Below are 24805 nucleotides of genomic sequence, written 5' to 3' on the forward strand. Positions count from 1 at the left end.
GATATTAAATAGCATATAAACAAATTATAACATTCAATACATACACCTAGAGATCCAATGTCGCAGTCTGGACGAGTCGCAACTACGAGCTATAATGCGATTAGCACTGTACAGCACTTTCTGTCTAAGAGAAGAAAATTTCTAAGCACTTTCTAAGCACAGTAGTAAACCCGTCTGATGCACTACAGTAATTTAAATGGCAAGGTACACTTCCTTAGTGTACTTGACCCACAGACTCACATTATATTTTTATTTTTGATTATGGGAGGATTTTTTTTTATAATATTAAGCGACGGGACGAACAAGTCGTGAGCTTGATGGTAAGCTACACCCCTGTCCAAAACAGTTGCAGTGCCACTCAGAGCTTTAAATCGCAAAAGATCTAAGGGGCACTGCCACTGCGCCCGTCACCCTGTAACATAAGTGGACAAATCCCATGTGCCCGTAATTTCACCAGCATCCTTACTCTTCAAAACCGGAACACAGTAATGCTGACGTTACTGCTTAAAGCAGAAATAGGTAAGGTGGCAGTACTACCCTGGATGAACTCTTTCACAAGGAGTTCTACTGCTACTAAAAATGTAAAAATGTAATGTTGAAGATTTATTATTGTAATTATCAATATTTATTTAATCAATATTACTGTATATCTACAAAAAGTAGTGGTAGTAGTAGTGGTGGAGAGAAGTACTAGGGAATTTAACTCTATCGCTTTAATCAAGTCGCATGATATGAAAATAAATACATATTTGAAATTTGTTTTACCGGGTATATTATGGTAAACTCTGTGGTGGGGGATGCTTTGTTCTTTAGTTAAAAAAATTATAAATTTTTGTCGCCAAGCAGTAATGTAAGCATTATTATGTTCCGGTTTTGAAGGGTCAAGGTGCTGGTGAAATTATAGGCACATGGGACTTGTCAACTTATATTTAAGGGTAACAGGCGAAGTAATAAAGTCACTCAGATCTTTGCGATTTAAAGCTTGTGTCACTTAACACGACTTGTTCGTCCTGTTACTTGATATCATAAAAAAATACGTGTCAAATACTCTATTACAATGTTATTGATTGTTGCTAGTGTCTATTAAAACCAGTTGAAAGATTACTTTATATAAGACTACAACATGCTAAATATGCAAAAATTGTTCGTCCTGGCACTTGGCTTCATAAAAAAAGATACGTATGAACTAATTACAATGTTATTGATTATTGCTAGAGGCTTTTATAATAGTCCAAAGATTACTTTACATGAGACAACAACTATAACATGCAAAATATGCAAATAATGATAATAACAACATGAAATTCATATTTGCCTTCCATTATCTATTTGTAGGTATGTTATAGTCTTTTTTTTGAGTAAAATTACATTTGTAGGATTGCCAGTTTGCATAAAATTTTAAATAGTTATGTAGTTGTTGTCGATAGTTTTATCTATTGATTGTGAAAGAAGACATAATTTTGCCAAAAATTACTGCATTGTGAATGTTACGACGTTCTAATGTTTACTAATTGCGTTATAACCTTCTTTATTCCTATTTTGACAGTTGGCCTACAAGTATCGAGATAATTTTTTATTCATATACATTTTAACAAGAATAGCCGGAATTAATTATCTATATTGAATTAAAATAAAAAACTTTTTAATATGTCTCCTCTTTATATTTTTCTTAAACGTGTTCTAAATACAGTACAATGACAATTCAATTGAACTTGCGCTCGGTAATTGGATGAATAATGAGTCGAGGATGACTCAAATGACACAAGCTCGGCTATTTGTTCCATAAGTGTGACCATGTTCAGTCGATAGTAGATAGAATATTAAATTTATCAACTGCAATCACTAGTTGCTCGCAAGCGGGCAACACTTTTGCGCAATGAACTGTCATTTTGCTCCGTCTTCACAAAAGACAGACTATAGTTACTATTTAGTGTCAATTATGTTCACTCTTCCTATCTTGTCTCCAGTACACACATACCCGCAAAAATAACATATTGAGATTGTAAAATAACAACGTTAATAAATTTAAATAAATAAAAATTAGACGTTAAGTAGCAAAGCTGCCTTACTCAATCTTTATTTAAAAATCGAAAGTAAACATTATTTAGATTTTGTGACAAAGAAGAAACAACTAAAAATTAAAAATTGTAACAGTGGAAATGGATCACCTTAAACTTTAATGAATAGAAAACCTTTTTCAACTGTTTTAAAAATTGACAAGAACGCAAAAGTTTTTACAAGGAAATTATAAATAAATGAAAAAAATACAGTCGATTATTTTTTTATTTTCAAATTAAGTCTGAAATAAAAAAGTTAAATAAGCAAACAAAGTTTCGAAAAACACTGTTTGAAGAACACAATTATTTTGGGGACTTAATTAGTGTTCCAACAAATCGTCGATGTTTTTGCAGTTATTAAAAGAATGTACGTCCTGTTTTAAATTGAATGTTATACCCTAAACAGGACGTAATTTTTTTGAAACAGTCATGAAAAACTAAAACATACTCCCCTGAAAAATGTTTTGAAATGGCACTTTCGCCCTTTCTACAAAACACCGACGAAATGTCCTGGTGCGTGTATTACTTAAAAAGAATTCTAAACTTTTTTATATTTATACTTATATACTACTTATGACTAATTATTCTACGGTAATGGTCAACAAATACATGCCATCTTCATTAATTAACTTTCATTAAATTAATCATCAATGATATTGATCTGTGATGTTACATTATTTGGAAAGGCACTTGGACTCTATATATATGAATAAGTAAAGGTGATGTCGTACAAGAATGTCCAGGAGAGGGTGTATTGTACAGCAGAGAAAGTACGAGAACATTCTAAAAGACAATAAAATAAGTTTGAAAACACAAAATGCACTCTCGCGCCTTCGCGACTTACAATAGCGAGAAATATAAAATATTAGATGTTCATCAAACTTACGATGCTTCATAGAAGTTTCAAAGAGCCATCGATATTGAAAACCGAACTGAAAATAACATTTCACCACAATATAATACAGGGTAAAGTCATCTGCGACATGAAAGAAACACATCGAAATTCTTAAGGGGAAATATTACTTTGCAATCGCGAAATTCTTTGCTGAAACAACTCGCGGGGAGGCAACGTTCATTCCGACAAAAGACGAGCAATATTCCGTACACAAAGGAAAGCAGCCGATATATTCAATGCAATGACACAAGAAATGGCGGCGCAAAGCGATAACAAAGCTCATATTGAGAGTTACATCACGGCAGAGCGGCCGCGGCCAGTCCGCAACACACCGCGCTGTACACCGCATCCGGAAAACAAATGCGGCTAAAACTTCGCCGTAGAGTAAGAAAGTGTCGGGCTAGTAGTTTTTATTAACCAAACTTAGTTAGGTTGGGAGATGCTTTGCAATTAATTAACATGCAACTTTGAATGTTTACGGCATCGTTACGTCCGTCATCTTTAATTAAAAGTGCTTTTTGTTACATTACTTCGCATTATTTTGAAACATATGATGTTGTTAAATATTTGAAGAAAATGCCCTTGGAATAAGCGACAATAAATTGTTGCCTAAGAAAATAACATGTGAACAATAACATGTGAACAATAACATGTTCCCATTGGATTTATTTAAAGAACAGTATAAGTATATCATAATATAAATATATATAAATATATCATAAATCAAAAATAAGCGATATATTATACGTAACAAAATACTAACTTACCAATCAAATAATCATTTTTGAAATTTTATATTAATGTCGAAACTTTTCTAATAGTAGATACTTAGAAAAAAGGGGAAAAAAATGTTTGATCCCAATAAATTTCGAACGCTAATCAGTTTAGCTTTCGTACAAGTTCAGAGTTTCTGAAATTATTCAGAAGAGAGACGCATGCGCGTGTTTTACGCGCCACCCCTTAAGGCTTACGACCGCCTCCCTTATAGGAGTATTACCTGCAAATTCGACTCTCAGATCTTGGGCATAGAAGTCTTCACTCAAGAGATTTGTCATCTTGTGAAAATTTTGAGATCCGAGTCATCCTCAGTTCTAAAGGCGTCATTATGCTCGCGTGCCAAGAATTAAATTTTCGTAGCTTATGCTGAGAATTCTCACTTCATCGTAGGCGACGGTTTTAAGCGCCATCGCTCAATCAAAATCAGACCTTGTGTTTGGTACCATAGGGTTGATTATTGTTTTGTTGCTCTACCAGGTTTAAGACAATTGTAGAGCATAGAGTAGAGAGCTCAGTCGGCTGCGAGCCCTGACACTGAGCGAACCGGCACTTTGCTCGCTTGCGCGCCGCGACCGCAACTTATTTCGTAGCACTCTACTCTTTATGATCTACGTTTTAAATTTAAATAGTGTAATTAAATAAAAGTATACTGAACTGAATTTCTTCATTAAGACGCAAAATTTTAGAACAGAAATTTAAAATTTTTATTTCTTTTATTAACTAAACACAACTTGATGTTATAAAACTATTTTATTATTATCGATGAAATTTTAACAGTTTTTTAGCAGGAATATAAGATTAATGCGTTTTATTTCATGAATCGAAATGAAAAAGTAGCAATTTTACTTTAGTGGTCTTCATTTATCGTTACCTGTACAGAACCATAATAAAGGTTGTAATAATTTTAGAATAGCATTGGACCCTCTCGTAAATATTTCACCAGTTCAATCCCCTTAAATTAAATTTATTGTCAAATTAAATTGTAGCTAAGTGTGTAAATAAATAAGAGTGGATGTAAATCGTAGTTAGCGTGTCGGGAGGTACGCGGAGCGCCGCTGGCTGGGCGGCGGCGGGCGCTACAGGCGGTGGCGGGCGAGACGGCATACTTGCCGTCTGCCTGACATTCCCCAGTTAATTAAAGCCCATTTGTACACTGTCTTGCAAAATATAATTTATGGAATGGGAAAATGTTGCTGCCGGTACGAATTATTTTATTTTCGAAAATATTCTGGTTAGTTAAACAATTTGTCGCTAACTTGAATTTTAAGCTTGTTTTCAAAGCCTTGATCAACGGCTTTGTACGCTTTTTAGTTAAACATAGAATGTCAGGAAAGTAAAAAACGTACTGGTTTGCTGATATTCATAAACAAAAGTCCCAACTCGTCTTTGTTGATTCCAAATAAGCCCGCCTCAATCTAAGGCTCCGCCTACTCGCTAAAGGTAAATATGTTCTAATATAAGCAGTCTTATATACTCGGGGGTATACAGTCCTTTTTCCTGTTCCGCGGGAATCTATGTATCAATATTTTTTTCAGTAACACAACTATTTATGGTATATACTTGCAGTTTGAACTTAGGTGTTGTTGCGATTAACCAAGACAACAAATGAAAACAGTAGCTTTATAAAAGTATTTAATGTCAGACAGTTGTGTTGAGATTGATTTAAATATAAAAGAATGACTAATATTTTAATATTAATTGCTCCAATAATATGTATAGTGAGAACGTGAACAAGTGAAGACAAAGCTTCGGTTACGAAAACGTTGGTTAACTAAAGACGCAGCGTTAAACAAAATCAACAGGACAGAAGTTTCGTGGCCGAAGGACGGCGCGATGTCGGAGAAAGCTGGTCGGTACTAACAAGCTAGCCACCTGAAGTTGTTAGTCTCCAACTGTGATAACCTCGCTATAGGTGATAGGAATAACTGGTGTATCTGTCCAAAAGTGGACAACTACACGCCAAGTCCCTTTGAAGTAGTTTCGCATGGATGCTGGTTGAAAGTTCAAGAATCGAAAGAAGGCTTATGCTGCGACCATGATGGAAACTCACTCTTTAGGACGGAATCGACAGACTCCTGCGGCCAGGAACCACATTGTCTATACCGATCATAAAGGAAGAAAGTAAGTATTTTTTTAATTTTGTTTTTTATTAAAGAAATAAATTAAAGAAATTCTTGTGTAATGTGCTAACTTTCTGATGTACATATTCGTTCATAATATCATCTTATTTTGCATCGTTTATTTTCTTCATTTTAATGATGCTGGTAACTCATTTCCATCACAAAATTTTCTAAAGTAGAAATGTTATTATATTTTTATATTACTAAATGATATACGAAAATCTTCTTTGCTCTTATTTTCACTCGCAGAGCAATAATTGTCTTACGATTATGTTTGCTAAGCGGCTTCAACTTGCTTTCGGAATTGCAAAACATAATTGAGTTTTAAAACACTACACCTTGAGTATAAACATATTTACAGGCTGTAAAACATAATGCGAACCATGTTCGTAACATTATGATTGTACTACTGAAGTTTTTCTGTAACTTTAGTAAACGTGTTGATTGTTGAGTAATTAATCCAAAGGGTTACAATTTAAACCTCTAAACCAAAACAAATGAGTCCTATTATTTCTCTCAATTTAGTCCAACAAGCGGCTGGGGCTGGGAGTCAAAGGTTCGCCGGAGCGCGGAACTCAATGGCCGTGAATTTGTAATCTTCATTATTTTCAACTGAACTTCACTTTCACTTCCTACCCACTTCTGTTTCTCTTAATTTAGTAGCACAACTTTTGAGAAGTACCAAAGTAGGACAAATTACCGTAATTTTCTGTTAGACGAGCTTTTTTGGCATTCTAACTGTTACGGATAGCTTGGTTAACTGTAAATTATCGTCAATTGTAATTATTATCGTCAAGTACTATTAAAATGGATCAAATTCAAGTCATTAAAGCACTAATGGCAAGGGTTGTACCACAGCGAAAGAACATATTTGTAACTCAGGCAAATCTAAGTATTAGTTAATGCTTGAACGTTGTCGGTTATGGTTGAATAAAAAGCTTATAAAAAATAATAGTAAAAAAACATGAAAAGGAGGCTATCACAATATTATAATCTCGGCGAGCGCCAGAAATAGTGTCATGAACAGACTCCTAAAATAAAGTATAAATCTCATGCTGTTCTCGAATGAATTATGTGTTCAACTCATAGGGAAAGAAATTTTCATATAAATTAAGTGTAGAAAGTTTGTAACCAGTGAAAGAAACGCGACCGTGATAAGTTTGTAGAACATTTAAATTCTTATGACGCCTCCAGCTACTTCGCGGTTTATGTTATTGTCTAGAGAATATCATTCATAACACAGATGCTGAAACTGTTTTTCAACTTTAAAGTCTATTCTCCTCGACAGGATTTTATTTTCATTACAATGTTGATGGTTTGTGAGGAAATGGCTCTACAACCATTTAAGATATTCCGATTTTATCGTGTGTATGGTCTCTTCGTTTGGTATCAATACTAAGTTTGTGATAATATTTCAGTCTAATAGAAGTCCTCATTCTTTTACGGTAAACATCGTCAATGTTTTTCATACGTGTAATAACATAATAATGAATTAAAATAAATTTCCTTCAGCTCAGGCGACGAGTTATTATAAAATATTTGAATAGCAACCGTCCCACAGCCCATTTGTACGGCTGGAGGAGAACGTATACTCAACAACTATTATCTGAACTATGAAAAAAGTCTGCCGATTTTGTTATTTGGGATGAGGTAGATTTTACTATTTGGAAATGATATGAATGAACTAAAGTCCGAGCTCATCTTAGATTCGCCAGGCGACATGGTTGAATGTGTGCCGCGGAAGGACAGTCGAGTTACTTGTACTTCCGTTAGTCACATTTTCGCAACAAGGTATTCACATTTCGAGGACTGGAAAGTTGGCGTTATCGCGTTTAAAATAGAACGACAAACACATCTAACTTTGTGATGCAAAATGAATACGGTTGGACAACGTTTTCGGTTTCTTTTGTCTTAGAAACTAATAAAACTTAAAATCCACGCGAATAATCAGACACTTGTCCAAATATCTTTTTTTATTAACTTTATTGTACCCCCCTTCACACATAAAGAAGTGTACGAAGTTAACAACATTTGTAAAAGTTGTAAAAGTGACTTTGTATATAACATAAAGTAATCTCTAGTTCATAAACTTAATATTACAGACAACAACAACAAGTAAATCTTTTTAGCATTTTCTTGAACACAAAAGATATTTCTCCAATGCTGGGACGGATTTGATTATACAGGTACTAGAGTGACAAACTTAAGCATTTTGCGTATTCGGTTGCGACACGTCCGGGTCGGGGATTCAACGGAACGAACATTATAAGTACGCGGTAAGTGTACAAATTGATTTATTGAAGTTCTGCGGCAGCTCTGTGCTTGTGTATTCGTAGTCATTTGCGTACACAGCGTATACAGATAAAGTTAAAATAAAAAAGAAACTTCACAAACAGAAATCCTCTTGTCGAGCTTTACGAGCCGACGCACCTCCGCATAAATAAGTTGTTCGTGAATTTTATGTTCCATTGCAAATACATAGTGCTTAATATTGAGCAAATTATATAATTAAAGTACAGAATTGATAATTCACTTTTCATTATGCGGCGTAGTAAGTTGTTTTCATTTTGTTACTTAGCTTTTAGTTGTGAATTGTAAAATAAAAACCTTGCATTACAATTTACGTATTGTGTGTAAAAGTAAATAGAACGTAGAACGCATTTTAGAGATCAATTCGTATCGTATAAGGTTAATGATCAAAAAGTTGAAACTACATTAGCGATCAATTTCCGACTAATACAACTGAAGGAAAGTTTTACTAAAACCAACAATTTGCTTTATGAAATCGGTGATAATTATGAAAAGTCACGCGAACACTGTTTTAGTTAGATGCGCATTGATTAATTCATCAAGGTGGTATGTGCTTGAAACTTTGAAGATACATGAGTCGGAGTATTTAAATCCTATTATATTACTGAAGATAAATTGCAAACCGATGATAATGAGTAAAATGATCGATAAAATTGAACGATAAGAGAGCTAGTGCAATCACAAACACAGGATATTTAAAATTTTCTGTCCCACGGTCGGCAACGCATAAGTATGAGAATATCAATAGGTAGTGGTTACCTTCCCTACTGACTGCCGGTTTCAATACTACAATTATAGTTAGTGTATTACTGTCGGCTCAACAAACGTGCATCTTTGTACAATAGCATAATAGCATACTTACTATAAATACAAAGAATAGAGTTTGAAATCGGCGTGATATTTATTCATTGAATTAACATTCCGCAACTGCAAGCACAATTTAAGCGTTATTTTCCGCCCAAAATTTCTGTTTGTCAATTAAAATATTTGGAATCACTGAAATCATTTCAATGGCGGTTAATTTGATTATTTGGAAAACTCGACAAGAGATAGCAAATTACTGTTTGTTAATATTTCTGATGCAACCGTTGAATTTGTGTCGCGTTAATTGTGCACCATTTGGGAATTAACATTTATAACAGACTAGCGACATTGTTACCTGTTTCGTAATTCGTAACATTTTCGTTTAATGTACCTAGTTTATTTAATACAAGCAAATCTTATATTATGGAAATTCAACGTCCTTTTTCATAGAGTCACATTGCAATGTATAACAACAAAGTAGTCTTAGGAGCTAGCAGTAATAATTAATTAATCCTACGGTGGAATATGGTATAGTAAAAAGGCAGGAGTAATCTGTGAGCATGTCCGCGGGGCGCAAACAGACCAAAGCCGGGGCTACGTGACGCGCAGCGCAATCGCACGTCGCTAATACAACCGCGTTTTCCGCCGATAATTACGAGATCTCATTATTAAAGGAACCAGCCATATTACTCTGTTACAAATGAATTAAATGTTGGTTTATACACATTATAGTTTCTTGAAATTACGTAACTCTGGCATGGTTTGCTGGAATACATTGGTTCGAATCCAGCCGAATCGAAGGATTTTTTTCTAAGTGTTCGATCTTTCTATTAATAATTATAACAAACTAGTAGTGTAATTTCACAAAAATAATTGAAAGTCATGGTGATCAATGATCAAACATAGTCACATTCAATAAAAAAAAAAAACTTGAATATTACGTAACTTTCGTACTCAATTATTAATTAATTTTTGCGTAGATTAGCTTTCAACTTATTTTTAATTATGAGGTAGTAAATTGTATAAACTACTTAATGTGCATTCAGTGAGCATAAGTTCTCTATACAATAGATGAATGAAAAAAGATTTATATCTCCAAAAGTACGTAAAATTAGCTGACGTTAAAGTCTCAGAGCGTCGACGTCAATCGGTGGACGACACTAGCGAATTTAAATTAACATCAACATCAGCCCGGCGCGTAGTTAACATACGAGTGTTGAGTGGAGTGGATTTATCGTGTGCAATCACAGTTCAGATGTTGGTATTCCATCCGAAACCCCCGAGAACTCGCATCGACTGAATTATTTACACGCATCCGGCTCTAGCCAAAGGAACCGATGCGACGCGAAGGGATATATAATCTTTATTCTCATCGACAACCTTTACCCCTTGGTAGATACTAGATTGAATTGAAATATATTTATTACAAAATCCCTTTGTTCTTTGTCATCGATGTTTTTTCCCATTCGCTTATTATTCTTGCTTCAGTTTGACTCTCTCACGTAACTTGTAACAAACACAAAGTACTGTGAGAGAAACAAAGAACTAAATTTAAACATAATTTACTAATTAGTAATATGAGCATATTACGCCTAAGGTGTAAAAATTGTATAATGCAATCTTTGTTAATATGTGTTCGCTCTTGCGATACACTTTTAAACAGATTATGTCTCGAGATCCCCTCACATAATCCATAATACTTAAGCTGTACGTAAGTTGTCGCAGAGTTTATGAGTGGAGCAAGCCGGTTCAACTTCGGCCTCTAACTTCAAGTACCCCGACGGCAGCGGGACACGCCCTCACGAATTACTTCCAAACGATTTCGCGATCTCTGAATAATCAGTTAAACTTGCACATCTGTGGTCTCTATTAAAAACTTGAGGAACGAAGTTCGTTTCATGATCATTTTTTCTGAGGCAGAAGTAGTAGTTATTCTAATTTTCTTCTAATTCAATTCTTCTTATTTTTATTGGTTAAATGTAAAATTATGAATGGTCTTAAATTATAATTATTAAACACAGTTTCAAAGTTTCAAACTTGCAAGTGTTTGTAGTTGTATTTTAAAAAAATGTTTCATGCGGCTTAAATGTGTCATTTGAGAATTAATTCAACACTGAGGATGTGCAACGTGCATGAATAAAATACGTCTCATTAATTCCAAAATACCTTTATACATAGGTATTTACGAATGTCAGCCACGGTGTTAAAATTTACACTAATTAAATACCTGACATTTTTGTCAAATCTGTCTGTATTTATAAATAACAAGTTCGTAATGTAATTTCAGTCGCTCTTAGTTATTAATTTTTGTTTATTTGACTGTTCTAGTTAAAAGTTACTTGGTTTTTAGAAGAATGTCGAATGGAGTTTCAAGGTTTCTTTTTAAACCACAAAAAAAACTTCAATATCAATTGCGTATAGCGACATTTTTTAATTTGAACAATTTGATTTTCAAATAAACATATAAAGTAATATTTGTCAGTGAACAAAAGATATTTGTGTAGATAAAAATGTAATGGGAACATGTTTTATTCATGATGAACTATTATTGATCTTATTAAAAGCCCAATGACTTTATAACAAATTGTATTTACATGCGCCATTATTTGACTTTATATATACATAATTAACTCGATAAAAGTTCCGTGGTTGGCGGCGAAACGTAATTAATATGAAAATTGGTTGAAATTTTGATTCATATTCACACGTTGTTCTCCCCTTGTACAGCGTCATAAATAATAAAGTAATATGCCACATAATCATTATTCAAGGAAAGCGGCTTGTATTAAATTTAACGGTTTTTCTGTCTTGTTTTACGATTACGATGTGAAATATAGAGGTAGCGTATATTTTTTCTAAAATTTATATCACTCGCTCTAGATACAGAACTTTTTTGAAATAAATTAAGCCTAATTAAACTACTTGTCTAGATTATAACGATGTGTTTAAACCCAACGTGGGTTTAAACACATCGGTTTGTGACTTAGCATTCGGTATGAAAATTTCCTGCAATCTCTCGGGCCCAAGATTTTTATAAGTATATTCGTATTTCATATTCATATTCATTTATTGCGTGTCACATACTTAGCGAATTATAGATGTTACAGTGTTGGGCAGTTAACATGTAACGCCCTATAAAGGCATATATATTTTGGTCTCTCTATACAATTATTTTTAAAATATTTCTTTATTTCACAAATTGTATAAATGATTCGTATACGTAGCAAAGGTATAAAATTGTCAGTTATCTAAAAATTCTAAACACATGTTAAATATAAGGATATTGTTCAAATTGAAAGACCGCGAGTGGCGAGACAAGCGCCGGCGTCCCAGGCGGCGTAAGCATTGTTTTATGGTCGTCGTGCCGCCAACAAAGTTCGGCAACTGCTTTATGATCCTAATTTATAAGTGAGCGCCGGGAGTGCGAGTATTTATGACTCTTTCCGGCTTCCCGTCAGTGCGTTCTGAACGTCACCGCACGATAGCGGCGCATCGCACACTAATCAAACAATATCCTTATTTACTATTAAAAATCGTAAATGTATAAAGAAGCGGCATATTTTAAGAACTCTGTTAAACACAATAAGTAGACAGTTCTAGGTTCGATCTTCGTGTGAAGGTCAGAACCTCAACATCTTTTCGAACGATATCTTTGGTTCACTAAATTATAATTTATTTTTGCAGTAACACAATATTGTGATGAAACCTGTCGGAGAAGCTGCACAAGTTTTCGAATATGTGTGACGTTTTCTACCTTCATTGAGCTTACGTAGTAGACGCTCTTCTTCGTACTCAGCAAAGGGCTGTTTTGCGTATAGACAAAATAGTAAAAGATGTAAAAAACATCAACAATCGACTTTATAAAATGTAACAAGCTGACTAGGTTACTCGTCTTCAATCAGGAAGTCTCACATGACAGATTTACAGTCTCCAAGGGCTTTGTGTGATAAATTTTGCGAGCATAAATTAATTTTCAATTTGCCTTTGACGTTTCGCTGAGCCGGCCGGCATGTCTCTCAGGCCGGGTATTAACCGAACATGACACCCTGCCGACTGTACCCATATCTTGCAGCCGCATATAGGCTACGAAGACATGCTGACAACGTATGAGCAGCCAAGATTACCAACCTTAAGACCCCGGCTTAGGAGTTTGATATGATCGTTTTTATGATACTATCTGTAAATTTTTAAATTATTCGGGAACCGTTTAATGAACGATATTTTTTTGGCAAAACTACAAATGAATAATCTACATAAAGGCTCAAAAAAGGAGTAGACTAGTGCATTAAACTTTTGTCTCGAACAGGAACATCGAGTTCTCTCGAAGTAGTCGTAAGAAATTCATGTCGATAGAAATTTATATTGAGAATCGAGCACACTGTGAGAACACTGTTGTAGTACAGAATGCAACATGCAAAAGCCATTGAGCGGGTGCTGAATGGATGTTCCTTCGAATGCCGCCACCAACGCGCCTCGTGGCTTGTATGAATTTGACATAGCTTTAGTTATGAATAATTGTACTCGCCTTGAATTGAGTCTGTTGAGGTTCTATTAATTATTATTGTAACGTTATTCTTCGTAAGGAATGCGTAATACATCGAGGTGTTATTAAAGTCTGACTGCAGGCTGCGACTTCAATTTTATTTACATAAACTTATGGAAATGCAAGTTTAATTTAAGAATTATGTTAATTTTTTATCATAGAGCTTTATTTAGTTACTTAGTGGAAATCGTGCACATATGCAGTTTATAATATTATTCAACATTTCGCTTGTCGGAGAAAGTTTGAGTTGGTCGTCCCACATCATCCTTAGTTATTACGGGATCGTTTAATTTGCATACCGGCTAGAGTAGCCAAGTTGTCGATTCAACGGTGCATTGGCTCAAATATCCGTCGCCGCCAACACGAAGGAGGAAGAGATTTCATTGCGCTTGATTTATGGACCCCGTAATGGGCCACTGCGTTGCATTTGCTGCATGCAACCGCTTTGCTTACCCTCCGCCGACCCCTCCACTTTAAAGTAAACATTTCCTTAAATAACATTTGCATATTGCGGCCTCTTTATCCCGATTTTCTTATAACTTTCTGACAGTGGTTTCAAAACAGCTCTAACTATTTTTACCCAGGTTTTCACTTTACGCAGGTTTATGATGTGAATCATCACATTCGCTCAAAATAGAGTATAAATATATTAATTTATTATGTATATTGAGTCGTTAACTGAGCTACTGAAAATTTTACATTACATGAAACAGTTTCAGCAAGCGATTCAAACGTTGATTAAACAATCCGTGCGAGTCAAATATTTAAACTGGATTTTCAAGTTTATTCACATGTGTTTTGTAAAGAAATGAGAGCAATCACTGGCAATATCGTTTCCATAAGCACATTTATTACATATGCTATTGTAGCTAAAAGATATATATATAGATATATATAAGATATATAGATATATACATATCTTATAAAAGACTGGACAAGACGAAATATACATTGAAATAGTTCGTAACAGAATATTGAATCTTCCAGTTTCCTTTTACACGCGGATGGCTTTATTTCGGCAGTATCTTAGCGATACGTCATTGGCAAATTGAAAAGTTAATTTATGTCGCTCCGCTGAGCCTACGCAGCTCACCGGGTGACACTCGAAATACTGCGCAATCTCTTATTTCACCCGATCCCCGGCAATCGATGTGCACAGCATAAAGCCAGATAAGAACAAAATGTTGCCGGTTGTTTTCCAATCTGTAGTCCTTGAGATTTGATAAGTTGGAAAATATATTTCTTAATGTTCTTTTCTTCTATATTTGTGCCACACAGTACCGCAAGGCTTATTAAAGTTTTATGGCATAGTTAGTTGCATTACAAATTATTTGCATAGTTCTCCAATATCAATACCAAAAATCTTTTTTTTTTGACGGTTGGCGTTGACGGACAAGTCCACCTGGTGGTAAGCCACAAGCCTATCCTTGATAGTTTCAGTGTCACTCAAAGCTTGAAATCGCAAAGATCTGAAGGGTACTGCCACAGCTCCCAGCACCCTGAGACATAAGTTGGCAAGTCCCATGTGATCAGCATCCTTACCCTTCAAAACTGGAACGCATAATGTTCACATTACTACTTGACGGCAGAACTAGGTAAGGTGGCAGTACTTCCCTGAACGAATTCTTCCACAACGAACTCTACTACTACTGACTCATCCATAAAACGAATGCGTAACTGTAGCCTTTAGTAGATTATTTTAATATTGTAAATAATAATAATAGTAATTGTAAAATACGATTGCAATGCAAATAAACTAATTAAGCAGACTTTACCCCACAATGCTTATGTCGCGATACTTATGTCGGTACAGGAGAGTGTGTTAATTGAGCGTTTCACCGCACTGCTAATACGATCGAACCGGGCGCTCGCTTCAGCGCCGACCGGGAGTCACATGGGCGTTGATCGCGAATCGCACGGCCGTCGAGCGGGAGACGGACCGGAGTCAAACATAACACATCGACACGTCGCGCGCACATTCGTTAGCAATATACCCCGCTAACGAACCGAACTAATGGCTATTAACTTGAATAACGCTACACTTTGCTGCAGCACATCATGCTCGGGTATCATTACATATGCGTGCTCAGTACATACATATGTGCATTATTTGTTAGGTACACGACTCTTCATGTAAGATCATTTTTGACATCATATAGTTAACCTCGTGATAACCTAAATTCAATACTTCATATATTTATATACAATGGGCACCAATAATAATAGATAACAAAACAAATAAGTAAATTCGCTCTTAAATTCATAGAAATTTTGTTTCAAAATGTTTGATGTTCAGTCGAAGAAAAGGCGCGATAAACATCTTAAATTTCTGTGATAAAAGAATTTGTATCGCTTTACGTTTCTAATGGACTTGCCACGTCTGTTTGTATTTATTTTATATTAGTCCAAAAAGAGAATAGATTATGCAAACCTTAATTCTGCAATCTAGAATTATAAATAAGTATCAAATAAGTTTTTTAAAATAGTTTTAAATTAGTTTTTCTTATGTCTCATAAATATTTCATTATTGTTGTTATTATCATCACTATTTATAATAATTACAAAATACTGTTAGGAGATTGTATATTATTTATTTTATTTATAATTTTCTATATGACAAGTATTACAATACAATAGAATATAAGTAATACAACAGAAGAGTTGAATAGTATATCTTTGAAAGACTAATATTATAATTTAATAGTTTTAAGTGATTTTTAAGAAGGCCCATGTTCGCAGTGAATGTCTTTCTGCTGATGTGACGGTGATTTAAAGTTGTCGTTAATTTTAGTGCGTGTTGTGTATTTTAATTGTAGCCCTGTAGTCTTGCTCACACAGATTATATTGCTCTTCCCGTATAACCAAGAGGTTGATAGGAAGGGCCACAACAAACAAAACTTATGTAGAAAGATACGGGGCTGTAGCCCTGTAGTAGGAGCTATTTGTAAACATCTCTAATTTGGGTGTAGGTTGGTATAATTTGTATTTACGGAGATAACTATTAACGGGTTCAAACTATTGTTTAAATATGATGAGATATGTATATCTTTTTGCCCGACCGCTGGAGAGTTATGTTTTTCAAGTGTATGCAAGTATGTCCATTTCTATGTTTACCTGTACAGCCTAAACGGCTTGATGGATTTTGTCATATGAGGTGTCGTTAGATTCGTCTTTATAGTGGGAGTGTCATAGACTATAAAAAATATTCAAAATAGTGAGAGGTGTTAATTTTTTTTATCTTTCCAGCGAAACGTTTTTACAGTCGGGTTGTTGTTTTTTTTTAAATAATTCAATGCAATTTCTGTGCGATATGTTGAACGTAGAATAAGTAAGTTTAGGTTACTGAAATGAGATCGGCAGGTGAATCTTTCACGTAAGTTGAATGTAATTACTAAAAAATACTTATTATGTGTTGGAGGCTAACATATACCTAACATATGCCTAACAAGTAATTAGGACGCACACTAACTTAATCTTTGATTTTAGATTGAATGAATTTAGATTTTTCACTGTGTAATTTCAAGATCAAGAAGATCAAGATCAAGATAAATATGTAGTGACAGTTTAAAGTACTAACTTAATTGACATTAAATTAAGTTAGTACTTTAAACTTTTATATATTTATATTATACATATATGTATATATATTATATATGTGTGTAGTTTTGTCTTTTTTTTGCGATTTCAACTGCATAAATTCAGTTTTTTTTAACGTTCGATTATTTCATTACAGATACTATTGTTAAAGTAAGGATATTTACATAGAATAGAAACATCATGAGCAAACAGTACACATAATAGTGTGTACATTTTCGAGTAAATTTCTTATGTATATTACGATATTGATATTCACGATATTCTTATTTTTTACAATTCCACATGGATTGTACAGTTCACATTTTGCAATAAAGACATGACAACGTGGTTTGCAAAAAATATGCTGGCCTAAATAAAAAACTGAATAACGTTTCATACTTTTGCTGGACAAAATGTATATCAATACGTGTCTGAGTCTAATATAATTTTCTCAAATACTTTTCGCATTCGCATCTAAAGAAGGAGGAAAATCCTGGCTGATTAAGGAGAATCTGGGGGAAGCTCAGAAGTCAGCTGCCGTGATGGGGATGATTAATATTGCTCATTTGCGGCACGCTCTGCCCAGCTACGGGCTACGCGGCGGCTGGCTACGCCGCCGCTACGGGATTGCTACGTGCCCGTCTCGGCGTACATCGTTTACGCTTCCGCGCTGAGAATTTATTAGATTCCACCCTATTTCTAACTTTTATCTCTATTCAGTATTAAATATAATGGTAACATTCATGTTACGTCGTAACGTTGACGAAACCCGTGATATTTACTGTCCCAAATTTCTTGATATTCATCTTAGATTTTCCAATTGGTTGCAACATTTTTATCAGCATTTTATTCTGATTGTAAGAAATGTTTTATTCGGAAACTTGAAAAAGGTCTGCGGGGGGTTGAGCAAATAGCATGATTGTTATAATTGGTTTCTAATGCCGCGTAAACCCCCCAAACGTGTTGGACGGCTGGCCGGGGAGATAAAGTGCCCGACACTCGCACTGATACTTTCACAATTTTATATTTTCCTTTTAAGGTTTCGCACCACTTTTCAGTTGTAATATGTTTATGCAGTATATAGTTATCTTTCTTTATCATCATCATCTTATAAATTACCTAACAATTATATGCAAATGTCAGTAGGTCCTCATATTCAATTATAAAACAATTCAATTACATAATTAGTATTACATTTCGTCGCCTTCTTATTGTATTAAGATCAGGTCAATTCCTCTTTCTTTCAAATCTCACTGTAGCAGTTATACAGCTACAATGAGAATTACTTTAGTTTGACCAGTTAACAATAAATGTTTCCTTTTTTTGTACTTCATCATTTCTAAATCAAACGTAGACAAACATGAATTTACCCCGGGTCAGTTTGACGGCGTCAGCAGTAAACTCAAAACCAGACAATATAAAACACATAAAGAACACAGATTCAAAACGTGATGACTTCATTCGTGAGTAGGTGGCGCGGCGGCGAGCATCCCAGTGGGCGAGTAAGGATGCTCAAAATTTTTCAGTGCAATGCTTCGGTTGTGTTGGATCCCCGTAAATTTATGACCTCGCCACTGACGCCACCGGATAGAGCGCTTTGTTCATGTCCTCCCGACATGTATCATCGTAATCATAACAAACTTGATTGATATGATACACAACATCGATAGGAATTCATCAGTGTAACTCATTTCGGTCATAGTTAATACTTTCATTAATTTAGTTTTCCACTATTTAAAAGTATGAAAGCAGTTTTGAATTACGTATTTTCATTATAAATATAAAAGTTATATAAATATTAGACAACATCACACATGTTGCTCTGACCACGAAGTAAGTAACTAAAGCACTTGTATTATGGCAATCGGAAACAATGACGGTACCACAAACACGAGCCATTAAGACGCCATTAAAACCGTTATGCAAACCGGAGGTCACCATGGAATTTTTTTATTTTCATAAAACTAATAATGTCTATCACTTTCTTATATTTGTGGGTGAGACAAGTTATAGGGAACTATCTATTATAAATTGCAATGGTTTTGTAATTACATCCTGGCTAGGAGCAAACCCTTTCTCAATGTTGATGGAAATTCCGCATTTTTCAGAGCAATGCCCTGTCAAGTTGAATCCTGGCAAATTTATGACCCGATCTGTGTCGCTGGTCACTCGCAGTGTGCTTTTGCACAAGTAGCCACGATTTGTATCTGAATAGGAAGTATCAGTTTAGTATCTTTCATGCACTGAGAATACGTAATGATATCAGTTGTGCTGTACGTGAAACCATTATAACATTGGCAGTAATGAAAGTGTCATTTAGTTTATGTTTCTACGTATCATATTTTCTTAAGAAATAGTACACTCAATCAATAAATATAAATTTTATTACATAAATTTACTTTACAATAACTCAGCTCTTCTGACAAATGACCACGTACGCGGGTGATTCATTACGATGTCATATTTAATTGTTGAAAATACGACACTAAATGTGCACAAATAACGATCGCATTTGCATATTTGAATCTAAAATGGTTCGGAAACCTCCAAATATTCCTATAAAGTCTGCCTTAATGTAAAAGTCAACAGCAAGCTGGATATTACATTTTAGACTCTGGACTGTTTATAACATTTGTTATTATGAGATGTATAGTGTTAAATTTAAATCTTTAGAGTAAATCGAGACATGTCAGTATGTTTTGAGTATTGACAACCACGGTAGCTTAAGGGTTTACGCTGTAGACGGGTGTTCGATCCCCGGTAGGAATTTGGGAAAAAACTTTTCAAAATTGGTTCTGGTTTGAGTGTTTTGGGTAGTGTCCCGATGGCAATTCCGTTGTTCTGGTACTCATAGCACAATAAATTCTCTAGTTTGAGCCCAGGTAACCGGTGTGGTTGTTAGGCACATTAAATTAAAAAAATTAACAACCAAACGAGATCCAGTTAGATGTTCGAATATTAAAAAAAAAATGTGTTATGAAAGTCTCACAATTTGAGGGCTAAGGAAATAAAGTTTTGATTTATGCAAGCGAAATGTGTTTGAAACAGCGAGCGGTGTAAGCACTCGTCTGGCGTCGCGACAAATTTCACCCTCACGGCTATTCAATGGCATTTACGTGAACTTATGTGCGCGTTGTAATAAACTACGTTTGAATTATTTTAATATGCTACATTTACTGCGATTTAGTACATTTTAAAACATACTTGAGGAAAAGCGAGATTGTTCAACCAAAAGAAATAAAGTACTTTATACCTACGTATTCATATAAATAATAATATTGAAAACCCGTTGTGACTTTAATGAAATATATTTAAGTCGGATTATTAATTTTGCTTTTGCATGTGTTTCATACATCTATTTCAAGTCTATAAATAAATGTAATCGGTACGTAACTTTTAAAATCCTTGTATGGGAGCATATTGTCTGACTTGTTAACAATGAATCACTAACTAATTAAGCAATGAAATTATTGTCCATGTTTACCAATAAAGTTCTTATTATTATTTATTATTAAGTAAATAATACAATTTATCATATCAACATAATATTATTTTCAGAATACCCTACGCTGACAAGATCACCCCGGAGCCAATTCTGAACAACAATGCGTCGCGGGACACAAAGGCCGATTCTATCAGGAACAGCTACAATAGCCAATTCAAAGTGGGCGTCTACGGATGGCGCAAGAAATGTCTTTACATACTTGTTATTGCACTTATGCTCATGATGGTCATCAACCTTGCACTTACGCTGTGGGTGCTCAAAGTGTTGGATTTTAATTCCGTAAGTGTTTTATTTCTAAAACCTAACTTATAAGTTCATTCTAATGTGTACCTACCCAAGTGGCACAAATTAGTCTAATTACGGTTTTGTGGATATTTAATAGAGTCATATTTGATGATCTAGCTTAAAAGTAAGTTGTCCTTCGAGTATCTTCAGGAGGTTGTATAGCTAACCTCTAGTAAAAAGGGGCCAACCACGGGGAGCAATGGTTTTTGGTGTGACTTAGGATAAACTTACGAGAAGATTTTCATAGAGAACTTACTATAGTCAATTACTTCGAGAACACGTTAAGATAGTTTATAGTGCACGTTTTTTTCTATTAAGTAACGTATAGATAATTTTAAGAACATGCTTTTGTTACATTATTCTAACGCCAGCTTACGTTTATTTGGAATAGGTATATTTTAATTATTCATCACCTAAAGAGTTAAAAATTTGGAAACTTGTGAAATAAATCTTGGCCAACAAGTCAATGCCAACTAATAAAATGTATTAGATTAGTTTTATCAAACTTTACACGTGTGAAGCGCAGAAATATGGCTAAAAAATTCAAGCTGATTAAACAATATGGCGAAAATATGCATGAAAAGTATTAATTATACTAATTATTTATAGATTCCTAAAATTTATCTAATCTGTATGAATCTATATAAAAATTTAGAAAAAAATATAAGCTCTTAAAATTCTGACGTTTCTTTTTTTTTAAACTGTTGTGTGTATTTGGTAATGGAAGTATTTACACAGATATTAATCCATTGTAATAATTAGTTATACCTCTGTCACACCTTAATTAAGTTTAATTAAATTAAATCAAACTTCAAAACATTACAAATAATCAGTCGCCATTTTCAAAATGACCGAATTCACTAATCATTTCAATATACCATTTTAGGATTCTCTTTAAAGTAAAAGGAACTGCACTGAACAACTTCAGAACATTAATAGTGTTATTACTTTAGAGTGATGAAGGAATAGAGTGTCAATAGACTTAATGTTGTCTTATGGTATTGTTTTGTGACTGGATGACGTCATACAGAAGTTATTAAATAGGGAAGCGTAAGAAAAAAACGGGTTGTACAGGTTGTAGTGAAGTTCGTACATTAACAGTCGTTAAGATAAGTGGTAGAAGTTAAAGTGTATAAAAAAAAGTGTCATGGATATGAAAGTTATCCAGGGATAAACACAAACCAAGTTCGTATGCAAAGAAAATCCGTACGTAAGCCAAATCGTCGGTAAAAGCCTTAAATCTCTTGTCTCTTCTCTTTATTGTGTTTTAGAAGCGTCCTCGTATATGATCTAGCTACAAAATGTACTGAAATAAATATTTCTACATTTATACAAATTATTCTTATGCTAACTAAAACTTGGAGACTATAGTGGCAATATAGAATATCTCTAAAAGGATTATGTTAAGATTTTAATCTTAGTAAGTAGTGACTTATTAGTAGTGTATTAGACGAGGTATAGATTAAATATTACATACATATTCGCTACAGTGTATTTTATTTAAATGTTACCTTAAGAAGGAGTTTTGGGGTAAAATTACTTTTAAAACATTCTTTTTACAGAGCTGCATTAAGGCAATTTTCACATTAACAATTTTTTTCAATTCCTCTTTTAAGAGGGATTTAAGAAAAAACTATTAACTCTATTAGAGTTTCTACTCTTAACAAAACCTTCATAAAACATTATATCTAGTTATAGACAACCATAAGATTCAGTCTAGATAAATTAGTATGGAACTCTTCTGAGTGTGCTACTTGGGTAGCCTTTATGGATAGCCTCTACAATTACGAAGTGTATTAGTGTTCTTTATATAATCGACGGTAATTTTTTCAATCACCTAATCGTATTTCTGCTAGTAAAAATTCTTTAAAATTAAATATTTTTGCTATTTAAATTTTTCTGTTTTCATCATAACTAAAATTGTATTTATGGTTCAGGAGGGTATGGGGCAACTCCGAATCGTTCCTGGTGGCCTCCAGCTCTTGGGGCAAGCGTTAGTACTAGATTCACTGTTTGCCTCGAGTATTAAATCTAAGCGTGGCTATCCCATCTCTGTGGAGTCCTCGCGGAATTTCACTGTATCCACAAGAGATGCTCATGGCTTGTTACAAAGTAAACTTTTTTTAGGTGAGTAACCCGACACACATTTTTTTACGTAAGTAATATAAAACATGTGAAATTTACTACTAACAAAACTGTATATACTGAAACATTGAAATAAAAACTCTAAATAAGGTTTGTAAGAACTGTACACCTATAGAGTTTTGAAGTCGACAACAGGTAAAACAAAAATATATTCTTTTTATATGCTGAATAACAAGTTCACATCATTATGTAGGTCCTGATCGTCTAGAGGTCAATGTGGGTCGGCTAGAAGTCCGCGATTCCCGAGGAGCACTGATACTAGGAGCTGATCACGATGCTGTGACGGTTGGCGCTGACACTTTAGTCATCACTAGCCCTGCAGGAATCACTTTCCACACTGCGGTCCAAACGTCACAGGTTAAGGCGCCACCCTCCAAGCCTTTAGTGTAAGTTGATTTTCCTATTATCTACTCTGTTTTAAACGTAAAATCAGTAAATATATGTGAATACATTAAATAGTATCTACGCAATGTTGTCCACGTTTATTTTCTTTTATTTGCAGTAATAAATAAAAAAAATATCGGTAAAAGCCTATAACCTAGTCTATATCATTCCCATATAGATTAGAATCTCCAACGCGATCACTAGAGGTGCATGCAGCACAAAATATCGTGTTGGAGTCGCGGGCAGGTGACATCAGTGCCAGCTGTCTCTCCACCTTCCATTTAAAATCCGTCGCAGGAGCTGTAAGTACTACCAATACATATTAACGGTATCCTATAATTTCAACTCTCATTATTCCACATCGTCTCTTTCAGGCTCATATTAGAAGATAATGTTTGATTGCACTCAATGCACTCACTTTGCATATCACTCTTTTCTATCCTAAGACTGCGTTGCTATTTTGCGATAATGCCGACTATTGCATATTGTTATGTGTTATCGTTTTAATTTTTATTGTAAAATTACAAATATTTCAGTCATTCCTTACAAATTCTCTGTTTGTGGGTTAATATTAGTTCACGAAAAGTGTGGTATTAAGTTTGAAAAAGTAATTTATTGATCATAATTTATAATCATGCAGGTTTAAATTTGAACCTTTTTCCAGATACGGTTAGATGCTCCTAGCATATATATGCCAAAGCTGAAGTCAGCGTTACCCCTACCTCCAACGACACCTCATTCACACGATCCTCATCACCAGAACATCTACCAGTTATGTGCTTGTGCCAACGGCAAATTGTTTTTGGCGCCGCCGCATGGGGCGTGTGCTGCGCGGGAAGAAAGCTTGATTTGCCGATAATGTAGCATAGAAAGAGACATCAATATAGAAGCACCATCAAAAGTACTCGAGCTTCGCCTTTAATAAGGATCTTGTAAGATTATGTTAGACGGTTCAGGCATCCTCCAGTATGCCTGAGTACACGCATAACATAATTTTAAGAACAACACTTCATGGAGTTATTTAATTTTACATTTGAAGAAGTTATTAAAAACTTTTGTGACTAATATTTTTTAGGTTTTTATCTCAATTGTTATGTTGTCGAGAACGTCTTACTCTGAGATATTGCGCAGTAAGTTAATTTTTAAATGTTAGATAAAGGTTTATACTTATTAGTGTGCGTGTTATCGCCGTTAATCATTTATTGTTGTTATTTATTTGTTATTTATATTATTATTGAAAATACGAGTTAAATGTTGTGATTTTATTTGTAAAAGGCTTAGTTACAACGATATCGTTAGAACCGTATATGTAGTAAAATTTAGGAAGAATATGACAAGACTCTATATAAAAAATAATAATTATCTAATGGATTGGCTAATATTTCATGAAAACTACAACGATTT

The 24805-nt window shown here is 34.3% G+C and overlaps 1 protein-coding gene across 4 annotated transcripts; it reads left to right on the forward strand.

Annotated features, from left to right (window-relative positions):
• Positions 1-4137: 4137 nt before the first annotated feature.
• On the forward strand, positions 4138-24501 carry LOC113235339 (zeta-sarcoglycan-like). Of its 4 annotated transcripts, XM_026471016.1 has the most exons (8): positions 4682-5169; positions 5265-5281; positions 5372-5850; positions 20641-20866; positions 22810-22999; positions 23211-23403; positions 23580-23703; positions 24066-24501. In XM_026471016.1, the coding sequence occupies exons 3-8, from the start codon at positions 5765-5767 to the stop codon at positions 24258-24260; spliced, it is 1014 nt and encodes a 337-aa protein (XP_026326801.1). In that variant the 5' UTR covers positions 4682-5169; positions 5265-5281; positions 5372-5764; the 3' UTR covers positions 24261-24501. The 4 variants fall into 4 exon arrangements, with proteins under 4 accessions (XP_026326803.1, XP_026326801.1, XP_026326802.1 ...); XM_026471018.1 differs by lacking the exons at positions 4682-5169; positions 5265-5281 and adding an exon at positions 4138-4359 and having other exon boundaries at positions 5296-5850; XM_026471017.1 differs by lacking the exon at positions 5265-5281 and having other exon boundaries at positions 5296-5850.
• The last annotated feature ends 304 nt before the right edge of the window (positions 24502-24805 follow it).

Source organism: Hyposmocoma kahamanoa, unplaced genomic scaffold (assembly GCF_003589595.1).
Source record: "Hyposmocoma kahamanoa isolate Upper Pololo Valley unplaced genomic scaffold, ASM358959v1 87, whole genome shotgun sequence".
In the NCBI taxonomy this organism is placed as follows: Eukaryota; Metazoa; Arthropoda; class Insecta; order Lepidoptera; family Cosmopterigidae; genus Hyposmocoma; species Hyposmocoma kahamanoa.

Bases quoted from the DNA above. Each gene is read 5' to 3' on its own strand.
- LOC113235339 (XM_026471018.1), top strand. From the start codon at position 5,765: ATGATGGAAACTCACTCTTTAGGACGGAATCGACAGACTCCTGCGGCC. The intron at 5,851-20,640 runs GTAAGTATTTTT...TATTATTTTCAG, and splicing joins ACCGATCATAAAGGAAGAAA to AATACCCTACGCTGACAAGA. The intron at 23,404-23,579 runs GTAAGTTGATTT...ATTCCCATATAG, and splicing joins CCACCCTCCAAGCCTTTAGT to ATTAGAATCTCCAACGCGAT.